A 23,073-nucleotide genomic window follows, 5' to 3' on the forward strand; every position below is an offset into this window, starting at 1 on the left:
AAACCTGAACCTTTCCGGCAGAAAACTTTGAAAAAGTCTGAAGTCTTCCGAGGATAACCGAAGATTATGCAAGGTTTCCCAACGTTTACTTACGAGTAAACAAAATATTACCTTGCTAAGATTACCGCTTAAGCCTTATCGATGCAGTATTGACTTACGTATACAAAGTAACTTTCTAAGCTCATTCATTTGAAATGGCTTCAGTGCCTCTATATCTCCAACGTAGCAAAAGATGGCTCAGTTGGTTGTTGTTGAATATCAATGTGTTTTAAGAGAATTTGTATTCATAGTATAGTGCAATTTTTGGAGCCCGTACAATGGTGAACAACTCGTTCTTAGGGTAAATGTTACAATGTATGCTATTTATTATGATCTGACGGAGAAGCTATAAATGCTTTCCATATCTAATCATATTGTACTTCTTCAACCCCTCTCTTTAAAACAATGTTGAATTCCACCAATCTTTTTAGGGGGTGGGTGTTGGGGAGGAGATAGTTTTTATTCCTGTATAAATGTTACTGTCGTGCGCATACCAGGAAATAACGTGAATGAAAATTTGTTTTGAGACTTGGTGCAGTCATTACTGTAACATAAATTGTTGCTAGTAAGTAACAATTAGCGTCTGCCTCATTTACAGGAGGAAATTGCAACATGAAATGTTCCGCCCCAACAAAATGCGTATTTAGCTGTACATCTGGAAACTGCAAGACAGTGATTTGTAAAGCGGATACTTGTGAGCAGTCTTGTACTGGTGGCGGATGTGGCCTGGAATGTCACGGCAACAGCTGCGAGCAAAGTTGTACCAAGGGTAACTGCAATCTCCAGTGTGACAGCCAAGCAGAAAAATGTGAACAGAGGTGTACAATTAACAAAGACCAGTGTACCATAGAGGATATTGTTCCTGACGAATGTGACAGCGTGGAGGATGGCGTATGTTATCAGTCATGTACAGGAGGAGGTTGTCAAGACATGGAATGCTTTCACTCACCACTTTATTACCATACATGTGAACAGAGTTGCACTGGTAAGTATTCTTATAAATAACTCAGATATTGTTGAAGCTATACCGGGTACACTCTTTCTTTTATTTACAAACGTCGAATTTTTGGGCTCAGGTTGAACGTTCTTATGTTTTGGCAATTTGAGCCTGAAAACGTTCTTGAGATGTTCTTAAGTTTCCTGTTACATATATAATTTCCACAAACCAATGTGTGAGCGAGACCAGGAACCAATCGAAGAGCATTATTTTCTGCCAGGATGTTCTTATTAAGCGGGTTAATTTAAATGAAAATCAGTGTGTGGAGCGGGACCAAGAAAACTTTCCGTAATAAGAGGTGTCCATATTAAGCGGGTGTCCGTAAAGCGGCCTTCCTCTGTATCAAGTTACCCGTGGTATGCTTGCATGCGCGCCTTACTGTACAGGATTTCGTGCCAGTAACTCTGGCATGGCTGTCGGGTAACCAAACTCCTTTATTATATGGCCGTGTCTCAATAGGACTGGAAACGATCAAATTCAAGAACTTGATTGGCTAAAATCGATATTGACGGCGGTCTAGATTTTCCCATCTAGACCGGCATCTAGACCGATCTTATTGTAACATTTGTCCTCAAAACGTTACAAACAAAAAAAGAAAAAAATTTGCTTGTTCCTGTTAACACAGTACTAAATGGAAGAACCAGTAGCCCTGAACGTGGAGGCAGGTAAAGAGAATGAGCAAACGTTGGCAAATTTGAGTCCAGCCGAGAAAGCTACGAGCAAAGATGAAGTCGAAATAGAGAGGTTTTTGCAAGCGCAAAAATCCAAAAACACTCAATACAAGACTAAGAGCGACTTAAACGTATGGAAGAAATTTTGTGAATCAATGAAAGAGTCTAGAGCAATTGAAAACATACCTGCTAATGAGCTCGACCTTCTCTTGTCTAAATTTTTTATCTCCGTTTGATCCGTTCGTAAACAAGATGGCACCGAGTACGAACCGTGTACATTGAGCGGCTTCCAGCGAAGTTTTTAACGCCACTTGCGTGAAGAAGGAAGTCTAATCAACATTCTTAAGGACAACGAGTTCTCCAAGTCCAGAGAGGTTCTTGCTGCCAAACGAAAGAACCTGGTTCGCCAAGGAAAAGGAAACCGTCCAAATGCCACAAGAGAGCTAACTGAAGCTGAAGAAGATGCACCTTTTGAAAATGGCCGGTTCGGTGTTTAGGATCCTAAGTCATTACAAAGGGCTTTGTGGTGTTTTTTTTCCCTCCATTTTGGCTGGAGGGCTCGAGATGAGAGCCGTAAGCTGTGTTGGGGTGATGTAGGCTTGGCCAATGATCCAGAAACCGATTCTGAATACATTGTGTGAAGGTCAGAAAGAGGCAGCAAAACACGCACCGGACAAGATGGTGGCCGTCAAAGAGCCTTTGAACTGAAAGCGTATGCCAGCAAAAACAAGTCAACTCAGGCTGAAGATGCCCAGTTGAATTTTACAAAGCGTTTCGAAGCCATCGTTCGGAAGCCATGTTAGATCCAGATGCTCCTTTTTATCTCGCCATAAATCACCGACGAAAACCAAGTGAGAAAGTATGGTATCTGGATAGGCCCCTCGGAAAGAATGAAATTGGCAAGTTCCTCAAACACGCCTTTGCTTCAGCCAAACTCGATGAAACAAACAAGAAGAAGGTTTCTAATCACTCCGTTAGGAAGACCAGTGTTGGACGACTCCTTGAAGCAGACGTTCAGCCAAATTTCGATGCACAGCTAAGCGGTCATAAAAATTTGAAAAGCCTCGACCGAGCTACCATTCAGCATCTCTCAAGCGACAGCGAGAAATGTCTACTGTCCTGAATCGTGGACGACCAGATACATCCGCTCAGTTCGAAGAAAACCAAGTCAGTGCCTCCACTACAACTCAGCAAAATGTCTTCACAGTCCAACAAATCCAACCTCACGCAATTTTTTCCGGAGCACATATTGACAAGTTTGAAGGCTGCACATTTAAGGTGGCCGAATACAGTTTTTTAGTGTACAGGTGTTAGAAGACGTTATTTGGAAACTATGTACTTCTGGGCGCCCAAAATTGGTATGGTGTAAGACTAACTAAGTAAGAATGGATTTTTGTACGTCTTGTCGAGCTAAGTACCGTTTCCATGGCAAGGGAGCAAACTGTTAGACGTCCATATATTGTAGGTTTCCTTTATTTTTAGAAAATGTACTCATTAGATTTTTTCCATTTTTTGTATCCAGATAAACTCACAAAACACTGACACAGTTGCACTATTTTCATGTAATTTTAACAGACAGATCTCCTGTAAATATTGATTTTGCATTTTAATGTTTTGTGAAGATACCCTCTGTTAGATTTAGGTTTCTCTTTGTAGGCGAGTTACGCTTTTAGGGAACTATTTTCATGCCAAATTTTACGAAATTCTAATGAGCGGTTCCTTAGAAAACAGTTCATTTCCACGAAAACAACCAGTCGCAAGTTTTTGGTCAAATGCGCATGCGTGGCTTTAATTGGGTTTCATGGCAAAGTTGAAAAGCATGCAAAAGGTCTCGGTGAATGACTTTTTTGCTTGGAAAGAAAAGAAAAAGAGTCCAGAGACAAGAAACTTAGTTATGTAGGATCAAAACTTACCTTTATTATCCATTTCATGTGAAATTGAGGGATCACTTTATCGACCGCCGTATTTACGTACCACACCCCTAGTATCACTAACAGAATCTGTAAAGCGCGCGCAAACTGTGTTCGGCCACCTTAACATTAACGTTTTCTGTGGTGATCAGTCAAAGATCGCAAGGCTGAATGAGAACTGATCGCTGAGCGATCGCGGCACAGACAGGCATTAAAATTTGTTTCACTTTTGGTCGCATTTTAGAAAATTTTCATTGAGCCTGTAGGAAAACAACGGTAATTTTGTCTTCATTCATTGACGAAGTTTGTACAAAGCTGTACTTTGAACAGTTAGTTTTGTCCCGTTTGGACTGGAGACTAGTGACAGAAGTAAGCCAGCTAAATGCTTGAGCCCGCGCAGGGGAACAAATACACTTTTCTCCTTTGATTTCCTGTTTGGCCATATAATAAACATCTTATTAACCGAGCTAGGTCGGTCTGTATGGGAGAATCTTGACCTCGGTCGCTGGTACAGACCTCACTGCGTTCGGTCTGTACTGGCGACCTCGGTCAAGATTCTCCCATACAGACCTCCCGCTCGGTTAATAAAAACTAAATATAGACTAAGGTTAACATGATTTTCATTTAATTTTACTCGTCTTCATACTTCTCGTTTCCAAAAAATAAGTCGAACGGTAAAAATAAAGACGCTGTCATTTGACTCTCAGTCTAGGGTATGTTTTTTTTGTCTAATGTTATCCTTAACGGTCTTATAGAAAATGGTTCTTATGAAAAACGTGTATCACAGTCACAGTAAACAATGATGTGATATCACTTGCCAACTGGTGTTGAAGTATATCACGCGAGGTGTCAATTCATGTATGCTACAGTACCGAAGGTGATCCGAGACCTTCTAAAACATACCAAAACACCTGAACATTTCGCAGAAAACTTTGAAAAAGTCTGAAGTCTTCCGAGGATAACCGAAGATCATGCAAGGTTTTCCAACGTTTACTTACGAGTAAACAAAATATTACCTTGCTAAGATTACCGCTTAAGCCTTATCGATGCAGTATTGACTTACGTATACAAAGTAACTTTCTAAACATTTGAAATGGCTTCAGTGTTTCTATATCTCAAACGTCGCAAAAGATGGCTCAGTTGGTTGTTGTTGAATATCAATGTGTTTTAAGAGAATTTGTTTTCATAGCATAGTGCAGTTTTTGGAGCCCGTACAATGGTGAACAGCTCGTTCTTAGGGTAAATGTTACAATGTATGCTATTTATTATGATCTGACGGAGAAGCTATGAATGCTTTCCATATCTAATCATATTGTACTTCTTCAACCCCTCTCTTTAAAACGATGTTGAATTCTACCAATCTTTTTAGGGTGTGGGTGTGTTATTCCTGTATAAATGTTACTGTCGTACGCGTAACAGGAAATAACGTAAATGAGAATTTGTTTTAAGACTTGGTGCAGTCATTACTGTAACATAAATTGTTGCTAGTAAGTAACAATTAGCGTCTGCCTCATTTACAGGAGGAAATTGCAACATGAAATGTTCCGCCCCAACAAAATGCGTATTTAGCTGTACATCTGGAAACTGCAAGACAGTGATTTGTAAAGCGGATACTTGTGAGCAGTCTTGTACTGGTGGCGGATGTGGCCTGGAATGTCACGGCAACAGCTGCGAGCAAAGTTGTACCAAGGGTAACTGCAATCTCCAGTGTGACAGCCAAGCAGAAAAATGTGAACAGAGGTGTACAATTAACAAAGACCAGTGTACCATAGAGGATATTGTTCCTGAGGAATGTGACAGCGTGGAGGATGGCGTATGTTATCAGTCATGTACAGGAGGAGGTTGTCAAGATATGGAATGCTTTCACTCACCACTTTATTACCATACATGTGAACAGAGTTGCACTGGTAAGAATTCTTATAAATAACTCATATACTGTTGAAGCTATACCGGGTACACTCTTTCTTTTATTTACAAACGTCTAATTTTGAGGCTCAGGTTGAACGTTCTTATGTTTTGGCAATTTGAGCCTGAAAACGTTCTTTGTCGTTAAGTTTCCTGTTGCATATATAATTGGCATTAACCAATGTGTAGGTGAGACCAGGAACCAATCGAAGAGCATTATTTCTTGTAATGTGGTACAGTAAAACCCCCCTTATTACGGACACCGTTGGGACCATAAAAAGTGTCCGTATTATGGGATGTTCTTATTAACCAGGTTAATTTGAAGGAAAATGTGTGGAGCGAGACCGAGAAAACTCTCCGTAATAAGCAGTGTCCGTATTAAGCGGGTGTCCATAAAGCGGGCTTTCTCTGGTTGAAGTTATGAATAACGTGTATCACAGTCACAGTAGTCAATGATGTGACATCACTTGTCAACTGGTGCTGTAGTAGATCACACGGGGTGGCAATTCATGTATGCCACAGATATCGAAAGTGATCCGAGACCTCTTGCAGAATACGGAAGAGTCTCTGAACCTTTCAGAAACTGGCTTCAAAAAAGGCTGAAGTTTTTAGAGGATAACCGAAGATCATGCAAAGTTTTCCAGCGATTACGTACGAGTAAAATAAATATTACCTTGCTCAGATTACCGTTTGAGCCTTATCGATGCAGTAATGGCTATCCTTAGTTGCCGAAGATGACTGTCCTGTGTTTGAGTTGAGGCCTATCCTGGGAGAAGGTTCAGTTGGCGTCTTTTTCTCCTCAGCTGGCTATTAGGGTTCTCGACTATGTAGGATCATTGGGTACCAGCTCTGTCTACCACAGTCCCCTCAGCTTTTTGGTCTGGTAACCAAAGGCGCTCTCCATGAGGAGGTCTGAGAGGGTTTTAGCTGAGTGACGCCAAGTATAGCCAGCTTGGGCACAATATGGTGCGCTGGGTAGGGACTCTTGTGCTGATTTTCCTCCCCATCAATAGTTTTGCTGGGCTGATTCCACTCTCAAGGGGATTAGAACAGTAAGCCATCAAAGCCTTGTAGGGATCTGCAGCTTTCTTGAGCAAGTTTTTCATCGTTTACACAGCACGTTCCACCTGGCCATTTGTTTGTGGGTATCTGAGGCTGGTTGTGATGTGGGTAAATCCATACTCTTCTGCAAACTTGGTGAATGAATTCGCGGAGAACTGTGGGCTGTTGTCGAACAAAGGCTGATCCGGTATGCTTTGCCTTGCAAAGATGGACTTGAGGTGGAACACTACATCTGGCGATTTAGACGTAGCGAGTGAAGTAGTCGGTAGCAAGGAGGTAGGGTTGGCCTTTGAGATCAGATAGGTCAGCAGCAACTTTCTGCCATGGGCGATCTGGGAGATCTGAAGGAATCTCTGGCTCGGCTGCGTTGACCCATTCTTTAATGGAGGTTGGGGACTTGTTTACCACTTCCTACAATTGCTTGCTTAAACCTGGCTACCAGACTGAGGCTTTAGCACGCATTTCCATGCTCCCAGAACCAATCAGGAGTCTTTCTGTGGGGATGGCCGAGACTTCCTTCCTTGCAGAGAGTCTCCATGCTGGCAGTGGCTAGACCTTGCTTAGAGTCGGTCTAGGATGGGGAAGTAAATACGACTCCTTCCCTCCACTAGTCTAAGGGTTAACCTTTGGAAAGTGATAAAACCCTCGTCCCTCCTTAACTAAGGATACATGTCCAGACATCGGCAGCAAAATGTGTGGTGGTGCAAGCGGCAGTAGAGCTCATTCTAGATCCAATGGCACGAACACCAGATGGCATGCGGAGGAGCCTCAATTGAGGCCAATAGATGACATCAACCAGTAAGTGAGCTGCTAGTGCCGGGCGATGTCTTCGTCAAGAATGTTCGTTGCACTTCTAAGCAACACATTGTATCAGGCTTTCAGAAACAGAAAGGATGTCTGGTGGAGGCACAACACCAACTGGGTTTAAAACTGTCCAAGTCGTCTTGTTTTGAGAATGGAGGAAGCCCTGTGGCGATGAAATGAATGCGACGGCAGCAGACTTAAGTAGCTGGGAGCTGCTAGCAGGTGCTCTGCACACAGTCGGCTCGCACTTGATGGTCGGAGCTCTAGCTGACCCCCTGAGTACCAGCTTGTTGAGGCAGCAATGCGAGAATCCGGGCAGCCCTCTTTATATAGGGATAGCACTGCCTGCAATTGAAAGCCCCTAGAACAGGTGGGGTAAAGAAAGCAGCTCAGATCTCATCTGGCTGGTGGTCACAGGGACTTCACTGAAAGCGGCAGAAACTGCAAGACAATGTATCGCCTTACGTATACAAAGTAACTTTCTAAAATTGTCCTCATTTCAAATGGCTTCAGTCTCTCTGTATCTCCAAGGTCGCAAAAAATGGTTCAGTTGGTTGTTGTTGAATATCAATTGGCCTATTTTTTAAACGAAGTCTAACTTAGCCATTGTTTACTGCTAATTCGCGGTTTAGACGTTGTCTCGATAGATAACGATTAACCGTGTTTCTTCTAGTCAATGGCTAAACAATGTCTCACGAGGGCATCCAATTTTAGCGAAGAAGAAAAACTTTTTGTCGTTGCTGGCAGAATTGGGAAGGGTACTTGCAGCTGTGGAAAACAAAAGGTACATTGACAAAGAAGGGAAAGGCTTGGAAAGAAATTCTGAGCAAAGTCAACTCTCAAAATCGAATTGGAATCAAATGGGACATGAATCAGATTCAATGTTAGAAAGAGTACGATTAGCAACGTCGTGACTCTCCCCCCCCCCCCTCCCACCAAAAAAAGAACAACTGCTGAAGGACAAGCTCCTGTGTAAATTCGTTGCGGACGTCATAACAGATTCGGTTTCGCAATAGTAGGTCTTTGGTGATTACGCAGAAGAGGGACCTAGTCCTTTCTGAACGAAAGCGCAATTTTAAATGTTCACTATCATATTCTTATAAAGGGTAAAATCTGTCCCTAAGGCGCCGAAGTTGTCATTAATGTATATTATGTCGATTCGCTGCTCTCTTAACTGTCTGTAGCGCAGTAGTCGGTCCATCTCAAATGGCTAGCCATGAAATTGCAGTTAAACCTACCTATGAGCAGGTCTAACCCTAATTGTTCCTTATAGTCGGTGTTCAGACGCGGTCTAGGCACGGTTATAGAGAAACACCGTATAAACAATCGGTATTTATGGTTTAAACATGGGTTAGACGACGACTTTCAAAACGCTGTTACAACTTCGTTTAAATAATCGACCCAATGTGTTTTAAGAGAATTTGTATTCATAGCACAGTGCAGTTTGGCCCCCGTACAATGGTGGACAAAAGGGTTTGGGGTACGTAAATATGTCACATTGTATGCGATTTAGTTTGATCCGACGAAGAAGCCATGCATGCTATCCATATTTAATTGTCCTTCTCTTTAAAACAATGCTGAATTCCACCAATCAGTTTAAGGGGGTGGGCGTTTGGGCGTTGGGGGGAGAGATAGTTTTTATTCCTGTATAAATGTTACTGTCGCAAGCATAACAGGAAATAACTAAATGAGAACTTGTCGCAAGACTTCTGTTCTAGTTATAGGTCATTTAGTGTCAGTGAAATTTGTGGTTTATGCTCGGTGCAGTCATTACTGTAATGTAAATTTTTGTTAGTAAGTAACAATTAGCGTCTGCCTTATTTACAGGGGGAAATTGCAACATGAAATGTTCCGCCCCCACGAAATGCGTATTTAGCTGTACATCTGGAAACTGCAAGACAGTGATCTGTGAAGCGGATACTTGTGAGCAGTCTTGTACTGGTGGCGGATGTGGCCTGGAATGTCACGGCAACAGCTGCGAGCAAAGTTGTACCAAAGGTAATTGCAATCTGCAGTGTCCCAGTCAAGCAGAAAAATGTGAACAGAGGTGTACAATTAACAAAGACCAGTGTACCATAGAGGATATTGTTCCTGACGAATGTGACAGCGTGAAGGATGGCGTATGTAAGCAGTCATGTAGGGGAGGAGGTTGTCAAGATATGGAATGCTTTGACTCACCACTTTATTACCATACATGTGAACAGAGTTGCACTGGTAAGTATTCTTATAAATAACTCAGATATTGTTGAAGCTATACCGGGTACACTCTTTCTTTTATATACAAACGTCGAATTTTGGGGCTTAGGTAGAGCGTTGTTATTGTTTAGCAATTTGAGCCTGAAAACATTTCTTAAAAACATGTTCTTAAAAAACTCATTAATAATTCATAAGCCCATTGACCTATTGAATGGTCGATAAAACATCACTTGCAGTGGTTTTAAAACCTAATAAAACCTCCTCCTTATTAGTATACGGTGTTTAATGTGTTTTTCGTTTGCTAATTTTTAATGTTCACCAAAGCATCACTGTTATGAACTCTCTTGATACACGCTTTTCCAGGAATGTTCTTGAAGCCGTTCAAAAAACTCACAGCACGTGTTTTATCGGGTCTAAAACAACTCGGCTACGCCTCGTGGTTTTAAATCCCGATAAAACACTGCTGCTCGTGGTTTAAACATTACCTTAGGTTCCTGTTACATATGCAATTTCCATAAACCAAGGTGTAGGTGACCAGGAACCAATCGAAGAGCATTATTTCCTGTAATGTGGTACACTCAAACCCTGTTACTACGGACACCGTTGGGACCATAAAAAGTGTCCGTATTACGGCATGTTCTTATTAACCAGGTGAATTTGAAGGAAAATGTGTGGAGCGGGACCCAGAAAACTGTCCGTAATTAGCAGTGTCCGTAAAGCGGAGTTCCTCTGAGAATTTGTCCCAAGACGTCTGTCCTAGTTGTAGGTCATTTAGTGTCATTGGCATTTGTCGTATATGTTCGGCACAGTCACTACTGTAACATGAATTGTTGCTAGTTAGTAACAATTAGCGTCTGCCTCATTTACAGGAGGAAATTGCAACATGAACTGTTCCGCCCCCACAAAATGCGAATTTAGCTGTAGAGCTGGAAACTGCAAGACAGTGATTTGTGAAGCGGATACTTGTGAGCAGTCTTGTACTGGTGGCGGATGTGGCCTGGAATGTCACGGGAACAGCTGCGTGCAAAGGTGTACCAAGGGTAACTGCAATCTCCAGTGTCCCAGTCAGGCAGAAAAATGTCGACAGAGATGTAGATTCAATAGAAAAAAGTGCGCCATCGAAGAGTTTTAAAACGCGTGAAGTTCGCACTGTTGATGAATCCTCGAAAAGGACCACTTCACCGAGGATTCACAAGATTTTCAATCCTTAGACAATGGGTTATTATAAGAAACGCGTTTGTTCATCGTGTAGCACTTCCTTGTATAACCAGCAATAAAGTAATCTTCACTTGCAAGTGTAGTTTTGGTCTCTCTTTCAATAATAAGGTTCCCCTTCCACATTATTCAACGTTGTGTCGCTGCAAAGCCATCGTTTAAGGAACAAAGGCCAACAAGAGTAGAAGGAATTAAAGGAACAATCAAGAAGATTTGCAGGCAACGGGTCAATCGTTTAAAGATATAGAAATAACCCATGTACATGTTATGCAGAGATGGCGCCGGAAGTGGTAAGGACACACGCCTCTCATCTGCGCTTGTGGCCCGCTCAGGTTCAAATTCGGAGTCAGGGTCATATGGGTTGTGTTTGTTTGTTTGATCTTTCCTCTTTTTTTCCAAGAGTCTTTGTGGAAGTTTTACCAAGGGTTTTTCACCCCTTCTTAAAACACCAACATTTCTAAATTCCATTAAGGTACGGAATCGGTGGGCCACAGTTTTGTTTGTCGTTAGACTACAGATTTAACCACACCTCTCCTGCATGAAACAAAATCGTTTTATGCGGTGTTTTCGGTTTTGTTTTTAGCATTAATCTTGGCGTCTTTTGGTGTGCGGAGTTATTATCGATCAAACTTTGGCCTTGTCCTCTCTGTCTTCTATTTGTAGTCGAACTTGTCGAGAAATAAAAAACCGAAGGAATAGCATAAGTACACCCTCTCCCCTCGCTCCTCTCTCCATCCCCGACTGCTTACAACCAACAAGTCGCTGCCGGGTTGCAATCAAGAAATATAACCTCTCAACAAACAACACTGAGCGTCGAAAAAAGTTCTAAAGTTTTAGTAACTAATCAGGAAACATAAAATACAAAGCACAACAAAAAAGAAGGCGAAGAAGAGAATTAAACTTCATCAGATTATATGATTTGGTAAAAAATTGTTTCTTAAATCAAAACAGGAAGAAATGAACTTAACCATCTGCTTGTTAAGAGCATAATCAGAGGATGAACCTAGTTTAATGACCTTAACTCCCACGAGTCTCCTGTAGCTCAGTGGTGGAGCATCCGAACTAGTAATCGGAAGGTCTTAGGTTCGACTCCTGATAGGAGCCAGCACTCGGAATTTCTTTTTCCGAGTTTGCCTGTGCCATTACTGAATAATACATCATTCTCATAATCAGAGGAGTTCGCTAACGCTACAATAAATTCTGTGATTTTTAAATGTTTGAAGTTTGGAAATTTAGCAAAACATCTGAGTGCCCACCCCACCCCACGAATAACAACGAACTATCCATGTTAGCCCAAAATTACACCGACTTTTAGCTAAACTTAGTCTGTAGGGAATACAAGAATCGAATCTTTTAAACGCTCTATTAAAACATATTTATTTAAGAAGGCTTTTAGTTATTTATTTTTAAATATTGTAATTTTATCGGGTAATTTTACTGGTTTTTAATTTAGTTTTATTAATAATATTGTAATGCGCTTTTGAGTATTTTTATAGAAAAAAGCGCAATATAAGTATTAAATATTATTAAATATCATATTATTATTATGATTGGTTTAAGTATAAATAATCGTACCCAGAAATGTGTCGTCAATGGTTCGCTGCCCAAAGTCTGTTCTCTGGGCTGTGGCGGTCCCTCAGGGAACTATCCTAGGCCCTCTTCTATTCTTGATCTACATCAATGATTTGCCAAATTGTTTATCGTTCTGCCAACTTACCCAAACTTACCCTGAAAACGACTAAACCCGAGTTTATGTATATTGATTTTAGACAAAAACTGAGTACATTATCTGAATCCCGTGAACTTTCGATAGATAATGTTCCTATAAAACAAGTTTCCACTACTAAATCACTTGGGATTCTTATTGATGATAACATGATATGGCATACTCATATCGACAAACTATCCAAAAAGATTGCCTCCGGCATTGGTGCCATAAAGCGAATTAAACCTATTGTTTCGCCAGAAATACTGCATTACATATACAATGCCTTGGTACGACCCCATTTCGATTATTGTAGTATTTTCTTAGGAAATTGCGGCAAAGCGCTTTCAAAAAAATTACGAAAACTGCAGAATGGTGCTGCTCGCATTTTGACGTCCTCCTCCTATCATGATGCTGACGCTGGGTACTCGTTACAACAACTTGGTTGGAAAGACCTGATTGCCCAGCGTCAAATTCAAGTAGCTTTAATGGTGTTCAAAGCTCTTAATGATCTGGTTCCTGAATACTTATCCTCTATGTTTACTGAGCGCAGTACATCAGGCTATGTCTTAAGGGACTCTACAAACAAATTAAATGTCCCTTTACCAAGAACTAACTACCTAAAAAAGAGCTTTCCGGTTACAGAGGTGCAACTCTCTGGAACAGTCTATCCTGCAGTCTTAGGCAAGTGAAATCTCTAAATCATTTCAAGCAATTGCTAAACCATCCTTTTAGATACACGGCATTCATGGAAAATAGGTGTAGTTTAGTGTAATTATGAGTAAGACTTTTTAGAAACATTTATTGTTATTAAATATTGTTATGTAGTTGTATTTTATATTGTACCAAAACCTGATGGATTTTACCGTGTTAAAAAAAAGTAAAGTAAAGTAAATAGGACATTTTCTCTATGGCGTCATTTTACTACAACTACCAGAATCCTTCTGGTTTTAGTTTTCTCATGCTAATTAGAGCTATTGTTCTTTGCTGTCCACTAGGATTAAAAGAATTTGCATTTGAAAAGAAAAGCGAAATGAATTCTGGTAGTTGTAGTAAAATAACGTCATTATGGAAGTTGCCTACTGGCGCCCACTTATCACTAACAACCGTTAATCTCGGGACTTCAGAAGAGGCACGGTAAGTAGAATTAAAACTTTATTCAGTTCCTTTTAATTTCATGTCAGGGGTTTAAATTTCCGTACACTTGCTCACTCTACGACAACAGAAGGTGTCATAAGGGAGTGGTCTTATCGAATAATATGCTTTACATTTTCTAGTCTGATTTTCTAGTCTGATACTCCAAGTATGAAGTATAGTTCGACGGTGTCGATAACAGCCCAATTTACAGGCCAGTGAAGATGGCTATTGGTCGTTTCCAATCTAGTTGTGGCCTGAAATCAAACTTTTATCGATTTGACCACTGACTTCACAATTGATTTTTCGTCATAAAAACAAACGTTACAAAGGCCTCATCGTAGTTTGATCACTTGATATTTTGGACATTCAAAGTTCAATGCATGATCCACGTTTTGACATCCCCTCATTCCAGAATTGGATGTTAGACATTTGAAGGGTTGAACACTTCTTGATCTGCAAAAATACGAGCACTTGGATGAGAATCCAACAGTCAATTAAGTACTGCACATAGGTCTGAGGGGGTATATGAAGTTTAGTGACGGGTGTGATGCGCTGAATTCTACGAAAAGTTTGTAGTTCAATCTGATCAGCGGCAATGACGAGGTAGAACTTTCGGCAAAACTTCCATCGCGTCATTGCGTTCAGGTGTAGCGTTTCTTGAGTTTTCTCAGTTCGTGCAATGCTCTGATAGCAAATTACAAACCCAATAGGTTTTTAATTTGACTTGGAGAGAATTGTTGTTTTCACTTAATTAGGAAATTAAGCAATAGGGAATAACACTCAAATTTTAATTTCTTTACTGAGGTGTCAAAAACGCTGCTATGAAAAAACAAAATCGCTCCAAGAAACGGCATGATCTACGGCTTCCCATTTCAAAATGAGTACAACCAAATATTTCTTTTCCAAAACTTACAATACAAGCAGAGATAGTTAATACTGTGGCGGCGAAAGGTTCTCCAGCTGACGTTGTTCCCACACTTAGCGCATAAGATTCATGAAGTAATCTTCTGATGAGCGGCCCTTCCTGGCGCTACCAATGACGTATCTCCTAAACAACGGCTTTGGTGCGTCCTTTAGTAGAAACCCAAAACCAGATTAGCAACATTTCGTTAATAGTTAATATTCAAACAAAACTTAAAACCAGTCTGCTAATCAAAATTATTACACCTTTAAAATGCGACAGGATTCACATATTGCTATTCAGGATACATGTTTTATTGATCCAGCTGAGTTTGTTTTCACTTTTTGAGATTTGAATCAATGAACCATCGTAATATTTTCGTGGAAACTACTCAAAACCCCAGAACATGTTCAATGTTGAATTAAACAAAAAAAAGATTTGCCTAGTAAATGAAAATAAATCAAGCAATCAACCCAAAACGGTGGAGGCTAATGTCACACTGCAGACTTTGTCTATCATGATGCAGTTGATAATGTTACAATTACGGCGGTGGCCATTCACGTGACCATTTAAAAAACGTGCACTGAGTGACCAGTACGTAGAACTCACAATCCATTTCCATCCGGGCCATCGTAGCTAAAAACACTTAGTCATTGGGGTTTAAGAAATTTGGCAAAGCAAACCTTAAGAAAACTGAACATTTATTTAGATGTTCATTGGTGCAAGTGTGGTCGATTTTACCTTTTAAAAGAGTCACTGAACAAAACTGACTTTTCCTTTGGTAGATGGTTTATTTCAAAATCACATTGCAGCCCAAGGGCTGAATTAAGCGATTTTACAATAAAAGTTTTTAAATTCAAAAATTCACAAGTATATTGTATAAAAGTATCAATAATAATCTAATTTTTCTACGGTTTTACTTGCAATTTGCGCTTGTAAAAAACACACATCTATGATTAGTTTTCATGCGTGCACACGTTCTCACTGCAGGCGATTTACGCCGAGAATGAAAACAACAATGCAGCTGCTGCTGGCGCTCTTTTTCGTTGTGAACAATGCTGTGGCAATTGTCCCAGAAGAGTGTGACAGCTTAGACAATGGAGTATGCGAGCAGAATTGTGTAGCAGGAGGCTGCGACTTGGAGTGTTTCAATTCCGAAGATTACCATTCGTGTGAACAATATTGCACTGGTGAGTTTCCTAAGTGATTAATCGATCTATTAACCCTTTAACTGGAAAATTCCTTGGACTCTTTTTGCCAATAGGGCAATTTCATGACGGCGAAGGATTCTAGTAGTTGTAGTCAAATCAGGGGCACCCAACGGATCGTTTCGGTAAATTATCTGTTCGGAAGGCCCTTAATCCCCTACAATTTTCTAAAAATAACTTTCGCCTCGAACTTTCGTGATATGGAAAATTTAAGGCCTGGTGTTTTCAGATCGATAAAAATGTCGTTTCGAGTACCAAAAAAAAGTCAGCTAAGATTTTCGGAAAGGAAATAAGACCTAAGTTTTTTGGAAAATGGACAAAAATGCCCTAGTAATTTCAAAAAGACTCAAGTTCCCCTAGAATGACCGAACAGATAAAAATATTATAGCGCAGCTTTAAATGAATCTACAGTGCTCTAAAGGCACCCCAGATAGCCTAAAATAGCGTCTCAAAGGATCTGAGAGAAAACTCCCATTGGGTGCCCCTGTCAAATGAAAATATCCTACTTTCTGGAAGTAGACGGTCTAAACGAATTTAGTAGTCCTTATAAAGGTCTCCCTAGAAATTTGTGCTGCTCTAAAATACCGGGGACTCGAGTTGTCTTGTGACATCACCAATTTAAACCTTTGTTGTTTTGTCAGCGAGCACGTCCCGTGCAAGCTTAGTCTTCCTCACAGCCAATCTTTGTCTTGCTACGCAACGCTCCTTCGAGTGATGAGACAAAAAACGGCTGCGAGTGGAGACTAGTACAAGCTCCAATCGGTAAGTATTTGGTTTATAAGTGTGTTTTCGAGCCACTTGCCACTACAGGAGTTCTCAGGCTGGCATCATCATGCTGGAATTGGTGGGGGGGGGGGGGGGGGAAGGGAAACTTCTGAACGAAACCAGGGGTGGGAGGTAATTTCACAGCGATTGAGACGCTAAAAGTGTTCGTATCGAGAGATTGCTTCCTTGGGCGCCACCGTTAAAGGCCGACTGCAGCCATCTCCTAGACCAGTCACCTTCGAACAAGCCTAAAAGACACAGAATATCATACAGTAACTTGAACTGCGAACTGCGGGGCATTAGCCTCATCAGCCGTTGACCAGGATCTAGTGCAGTTTCGGCTCTCAACAGATCAATGGGACTACAGTTTCTGGCGCCGCCAGTGACAGATGCCGCTAGGTGATGCCCACTCAGGTGTCATACCACTAAGCCGTGGCATATAAAGCATGGAAGCTGCAGGCCTCAAAGGTTCCTGTTGTGTGTAAAGAGTGCAGTAGATCTTAGGAGTCTTTGCCAGGTGCACAGTTCTGTGCATGGGAGAGCAGAGAAAAAGCTTTTTTGGTCAATGCAAGCTTTTTTGTTTTGGCCAATGCAATCCAAGATACGTGAAGCACTGCGTGATGATTGCCAGATCCAGTTGGATGCTGCCTTCTCTAGGAGCGACTTGATGGTTAATCACCGAGGTTACTTGGATAGTCCGATGTTGACAGAATGGACATGGTCGATCTAGCGATGAAGCCACTGCAACCGACTTCAACGGGTTTAACGTTGCAGGACCAGCCTCGGTTTCACAGTTAGCTCGAGAGGGTTCGTATCGGGTTCTCTTCCGCTCGTTGGCGAACTTAAAGTTCCCTTCCCAAGGTATGGTTGGTTCAACGAGGTGCACACGTCTGCAGGAGTCGGACCAAATTAAAATATCCCGGTGCTCATTTGTAATGGCAACGTGAGCAAGGAAGTGCAAGCCTTTAGGGAGGTCACCCATCATCTGCCAGTCCTGGGCTCCTTTCAGCAGTCTGGACCGTTTTGTTCTCTTTAAAGCAACTGGTTGAGGCTGTTCACCCTCCCTGTCGAACTTGATTACTTCGTTGTGTTCTTCTTTAGCTGGTGTTTTGCTGATGCCAGGGCATTGGGTCTATATGTGATGTCAGCTACAACCTTCAACACTTTGTTGTCTCTACAGGTGTACCTCTGCAGTGAGCTATCTCAAGCCGCTAACACATGCTCTAGGGTAGCTCGTATCTTGTTACAAGCAAGGCAAGTGTCGTCGTCGATAATGCACCATTGTTTGAGGTTTGTTGGAGTAGGGAGGAGATCATACGTCATTCTGAGAAGGAAGCTGATTGGCAGCGGCTCCATCTGAACAAGGTTTGGCCAGCTGAGGTTTCTCTGTTCTGCCTCTTCCCAAGTCGACCAAGAACACTGTTTAGCAAAACCAGCAGCTGCGATTGACCTCCTCTCTTTATCAATGGCGGAAACCTCGTCGGATGACTATATTACTTATTATTAGGAGTACAATCTGAGGCCTTTTGGTTCCTTCGAGGAAAACCAGCGATGTGCTTTATTCCCCAGGACAGTTCTGTCCGGCTTTCTACCTCACCGACGATGTCCGGTCAGCAGTCCGTTGCCGGACGGATTTCACCTCAGATTGTTCTCCTAATAATAAGTAATATATTATTATAATAAGAACCTTCCCAGAATCCTTTGCACCTAAAAAGATTACACGTGGAAATAACAATTTCAATAAAATATTTCTCATATAAGATTTAATGTCATGCGTCATCAGTCACATGACCACGTCCAAAAACGCGTTTGAAAAATTTTCATTTGAAAGTAATCAATGTAGTCAGACAAACATTGGTGTGAGGTATATAGAAATGGCCATTAACAGTCATGCATCTGAAAAGTAAGGGGGCTACACACAAAGGACACAAAAAGTGAAAATCTGGAGGACGTCGAGAGACATATCCTCTAGACTTTAGGGCGCATTGCAACATAAATTTGCATGTGCATAGATGTTTACTTGAAGTACCTTACATAACATTGTGACCGTGGTGACGTTATCAGTCACGTGACCAGGACGATCGGAAAATTTCGAGAGTTTTCTAAAACTACTTAAGCCCTGAGAAAGAGCCACTGGTAACTGGTAGGTCGCAGGTTTTAGAAATGTTAGTAAAAGCATTACTAGAAAAGGGCATTAGTACTTTTTCGTGAATAAATTAGTAGGATATATACTCATACAAATCCACTGAATGTCTCCTTATCAGCGACTTACAAGTTAAAATTAAAAGCAATATCGAGAAATCAGTTGCCTCGGAAGAGAAATATTTTTGTCGGTGGCGAAATGCTTTGGTCGGTCGAGAAATATTTTGGACGGTCGAGGATTTTTTTGCCAGTCTAGAATGTTTATATCCTTACTCGGCAATCTTTTCTGTCGATCGAGAATATCAGTATTCAATACAGGCTACGGACTACGACGATAACCGAAGATCACTCAAATTTTCTCTGCGATTACTTACTGGTAAACAAAACATTTACCTTGCTAAGATTACCGCCTATGTTTTCGTAGTACCGACTTACACTACTTGTACTCATTTCAAATGGCTTCAGTTTATCTGTATATCTAACGTAGCAAAAGATGGATCAGTTGGTTGTTGCTGAATGTCATTGTTTATTCAAGTAAGAAAATTTGTATTCGTACCATAGTGTACTCTGGCACCCGTAGAATGGTAGACAAAAGAAGGGCTTGACCTAAATATAACAATCCATGTCTGATAGATTACTAATTTTAATAGTATGTTTACGATATGGCCAAGAAGCCAACTATCCATTTTCAAACACATTGGGGTTAGAGGGACAGGTGGTTTTCATTCCTGCCTACCGGAAATGCTTCTGTCGCGCGTATAAAAGGAAAACTGCGAATGAGAATTTGTCCCAAGACAATGTTGAATTCCACCAATCATTTAAAGGGGTGGGTGTTGAGGAGGAGATAGTTTTTATTCCTGTATAAATGTTACTGTCGCACGCATAACAGAAAAGGACGTGAATGAGAATTTGTCCCAAGACTTCTGTCCTAGTTGTATGTGTGTCATTGGAATTTGTCGTATATGCTCGGTGCAGTCATTACTGTAACATGAATTGTTGATAGTAAGTAACAATTAGCGTTTGCTTCATTTACAGGGGGAAATTGCAACATGAACTGTTCCGCCCCCACAAAATGCGTATTTAGCTGTACAGCCGGAAACTGCAAGACAGTGATTTGTGAAGCGGATACTTGCGAGCAGTCTTGTACTGGTGGCGGATGTGGCCTGGAATGTCACGGAAACAACTGCGAGCAAAGTTGTATCCAGGGTAACTGCAATCTCCAGTGTGACAGTCAAGCAGAAAAATGTGAACAGAGGTGTACAATTAACAAAGACCAGTGTACCATAGGGCATACTGTTCCTGACGAATGTGACCACGTGGAAGATGGCGTATGTTATCAGACATGTAAAGGAGGAGGTTGTCAAGATATGGAATGCTTTGACTCACCACTTTATTACCATACATGTGAACAGAGTTGCACTGGTAAGTACTCTTATAAATAAGTCAAATACTGTTGAAGCTATACCGGGTACACTCTTTCTTTTTATACAAACGTCTACTGAGTTTTGGGGCTCAGGGTAGAACATCCTTATTTTTTGGCAGTTTGAGCATGAAAACGTTCGTAAGATGTTCTTAAGTTTCCCGTTAAATAGATAATTTCCACAAACCAAAGTGTACGCGAGAACAGGAACCTATCGAAGGAACATTATTTCCTGTAATGTGGTACAGTAAAACCCCGTTATTACGGACACCGTTGGGACCATAAAAAGAGTCCGTATTACAGGATGTTCTTATTGAGCGGGTTAAATTGAAGGGAAAATGTGTGGAGCGGGACCAAGAAAACTCTCCGTAATAAGCAGTGCCCGTATTAAGCGGGTGTCCGTAAAGCGAGCGTCCTCTGTATCAAGTTACCCGTGGCATGCTTGCATGCGCGCCTTACTCCAGTACAAGATTTCGTGCCAGTAACTCTTGCATGGCTGTCGAGTAAACAAACTCCTGTATAGACTAAAGGTAAACATAATTTTCATTTTCTTTTACTCGTGTTCATACTTCTCGTTTCCAAAAAAATAAATCGAGTGGTCAAAATAAAAACGCTGTTATTTGATTCTCATTCTGGGGTATGTTTTTTTTTTATGTATAATGTTATCCTTAACGATCCTATAGAAAATGGTTCTTACAAAAAACGTGTATCAGAGTCACAGTAGTGAAGAATGTGATATCCCTTGTCAACTGGTGTTATAGTAGATCACACGAGGTGACTATTCATGTATGCCACAGATACCCAGGGTGATCTGAGACCTCCTGAAACATACCGAAAAACCTTTCAGAAAACTTTAAGAAAGTTTGAAGTCTTCCAAGGATAACCGAAGATCATGCAAAGTTTTCCAGCTATTACTAACGATTAAACTAAATATTATCTTGCTAAAATTACCGCTTAAGCCTTATCGGATGCAGTATTGACTTACGTATTACAAAGTAACATTCCAAACTTGTACTCATTTGAAATGGATTCTGTGTTTCTATATCTCCAAAGTCGCAAAAGTTGGCCCTGTGGGTTGCTGCTGTTGAATATCAATGTGTTTTAAGAGAATTTGTATTCATAGCATAGTGCAGTTTTTGGAGCCCGTACAATGGTGAAAAACAGGTTCTTAGGGTAAATGTTACAATGTATGCTATTTATTATGATCTGACAAAGAAGCCATGCATGCTATCCATAATTAATCGAATTGTACTCGGCTTCAACCCCTCTCTTTAAAACAATCTTGAATTCCACCAATCATTTAAAGGGGTGCTTGTTGAGGAGGAGATAGTTTTTATTCCTGTCAAATGTTACTGTCGCACGCATAACAGAAAATGACGCGAATGAGAATTTGTCCCAAGACTTCTGCCCTAGTTGTATGCCATTTAGTGTCATTGGAATTCAGTGTCGTATATGCTTGGTGCAGTCATTACTGTAATATTTATTGTTGATAGTAAGTAACAATTAGCGTTTGCTTCATTTGCAGGAGGAAATTGCAACATGAAATGTTCCGCCCCCACAAAATGCGTATTTAGCTGTACATCTGGAAACTGCGAGACAGTGATTTGTAAAGAGGATACTTGTGAGCAGTCTTGTACTGGTGGCGGATGTGGCCTGGAATGTCACGGCAACAGCTGCGAGCAAGGTTGTACCAAGGGTAACTGCAATCTCCAGTGTCTCAGTCAAGCAGAAAAATGTGAACAGAGGTGTACAATTAACAGAGACCAGTGTACCATAGGGCATACTGTTCCTGACGAATGTGACCACGTGGAAGATGGCGTATGTTATCAGACATGTAAAGGAGGAGGTTGTCAAGATATGGAATGCTTTGACTCACCACTTTATTACCATACATGTGAACAGAGTTGCACTGGTAAGTTTTCTTATAAATAACTCAGATACTGTTGAAGCTATACCGGGTACACTCTTTCTTTTGATACAGCTGTTTCGACAAAGGTTGGCCAAAAAAGCGTAACAGCGTACGCGACAATGCCAAAAGTCAGTCTGGGAAATACCCAATACATTTCAATAAAGGTCAGAATCCATATTGTCACAACCGTACAGGGAAGACTTGAGATGGCGAGCAGTATAGATTCTTAGCTTTTATTGAAATGTATTGGGTATTTCCCAGACTACCTTCCGGTATTGTCGCGTACGCTCTTAAGCGGTTTTGGACAACCTTTGTCGCAACAGCTGTATACAAACGTCTAATTTTGGGGCTCAGGTTGAAGGTTCTTATGTTTTGGCAATTTGAGCCTGAAAACGTTCTTAAGATGTTCTTAAGTTCCCCGTTTCATATATAATTTCCACAAACCAAAGTGTACGCGAGACCAGGAACCTATCGAAGGAACATTTGATTTCATGTAATGTTGTACAGTCAATCCCCGTTATTACGGACACCGTTGGGACCATTGAAAGTGTCCGTACCACGAGATGTTCTTATCAAGCGGATTAATTTGAAAGAAAATATGTGGAGCCAGACCAAGAAAATTCTCCGTAATAAGCAGTGCCCGTATTAAGCGGGTGTCCGTAAAGCGGGCTTCCTCTGTATCAAGTTGCCCGTGGTATGCTTGCATGCGCGCCTAACTCCAGTACAAGATTTCGTGCCAGTAACTCTTGCATGGCTGTCGGGTAACCAAACTCCTATATAGACTAAAGGTAAACATGATTTTCATTTTGTTTTACTCGTGTTCATACTTTTCGTTTCCAAAAAAATAAATCGAGTGGTCAAAATAAAAACGCTGTTATTTGACTCTCAGTCTAGGGTATGTTCTTTTATGTCTAATGTTATCGTTAACGGTCCTATAGAAAATGGTTCTCATGAAAAACGTGTATCAGAGTCACACAAGTGAATGATGTGATGTCAGTTTGCAACTGGTGTTGTAGTAGATCACACGAGGTGACAATTCATGTTTGCTACAGATACCGAAGGTGATCAAAGACCTCCAGAAACATAC

The 23,073-nt window shown here is 41.0% G+C and overlaps 1 protein-coding gene across 1 annotated transcript; it reads left to right on the forward strand.

Annotated features, from left to right (window-relative positions):
* Positions 1-637: 637 nt before the first annotated feature.
* On the forward strand, positions 638-22,968 carry LOC146486169 (uncharacterized). The gene is made up of 8 exons (XM_085096875.1): positions 638-1,024; positions 5,138-5,524; positions 9,216-9,602; positions 10,454-10,709; positions 15,608-15,732; positions 19,693-20,079; positions 21,603-21,989; positions 22,925-22,968. Exons 1-8 carry the CDS (start codon positions 652-654, stop codon positions 22,966-22,968), a joined length of 2,346 nt encoding a protein of 781 aa, XP_084953001.1. The 5' UTR covers positions 638-651.
* The last annotated feature ends 105 nt before the right edge of the window (positions 22,969-23,073 follow it).

The sequence above is a fragment of the Pavona decussata genome, unplaced genomic scaffold, assembly GCF_977016875.1.
Source record: "Pavona decussata unplaced genomic scaffold, jaPavDecu1.1 SCAFFOLD_21, whole genome shotgun sequence".
Lineage (NCBI taxonomy): Eukaryota > Metazoa > Cnidaria > Anthozoa > Scleractinia > Agariciidae > Pavona > Pavona decussata.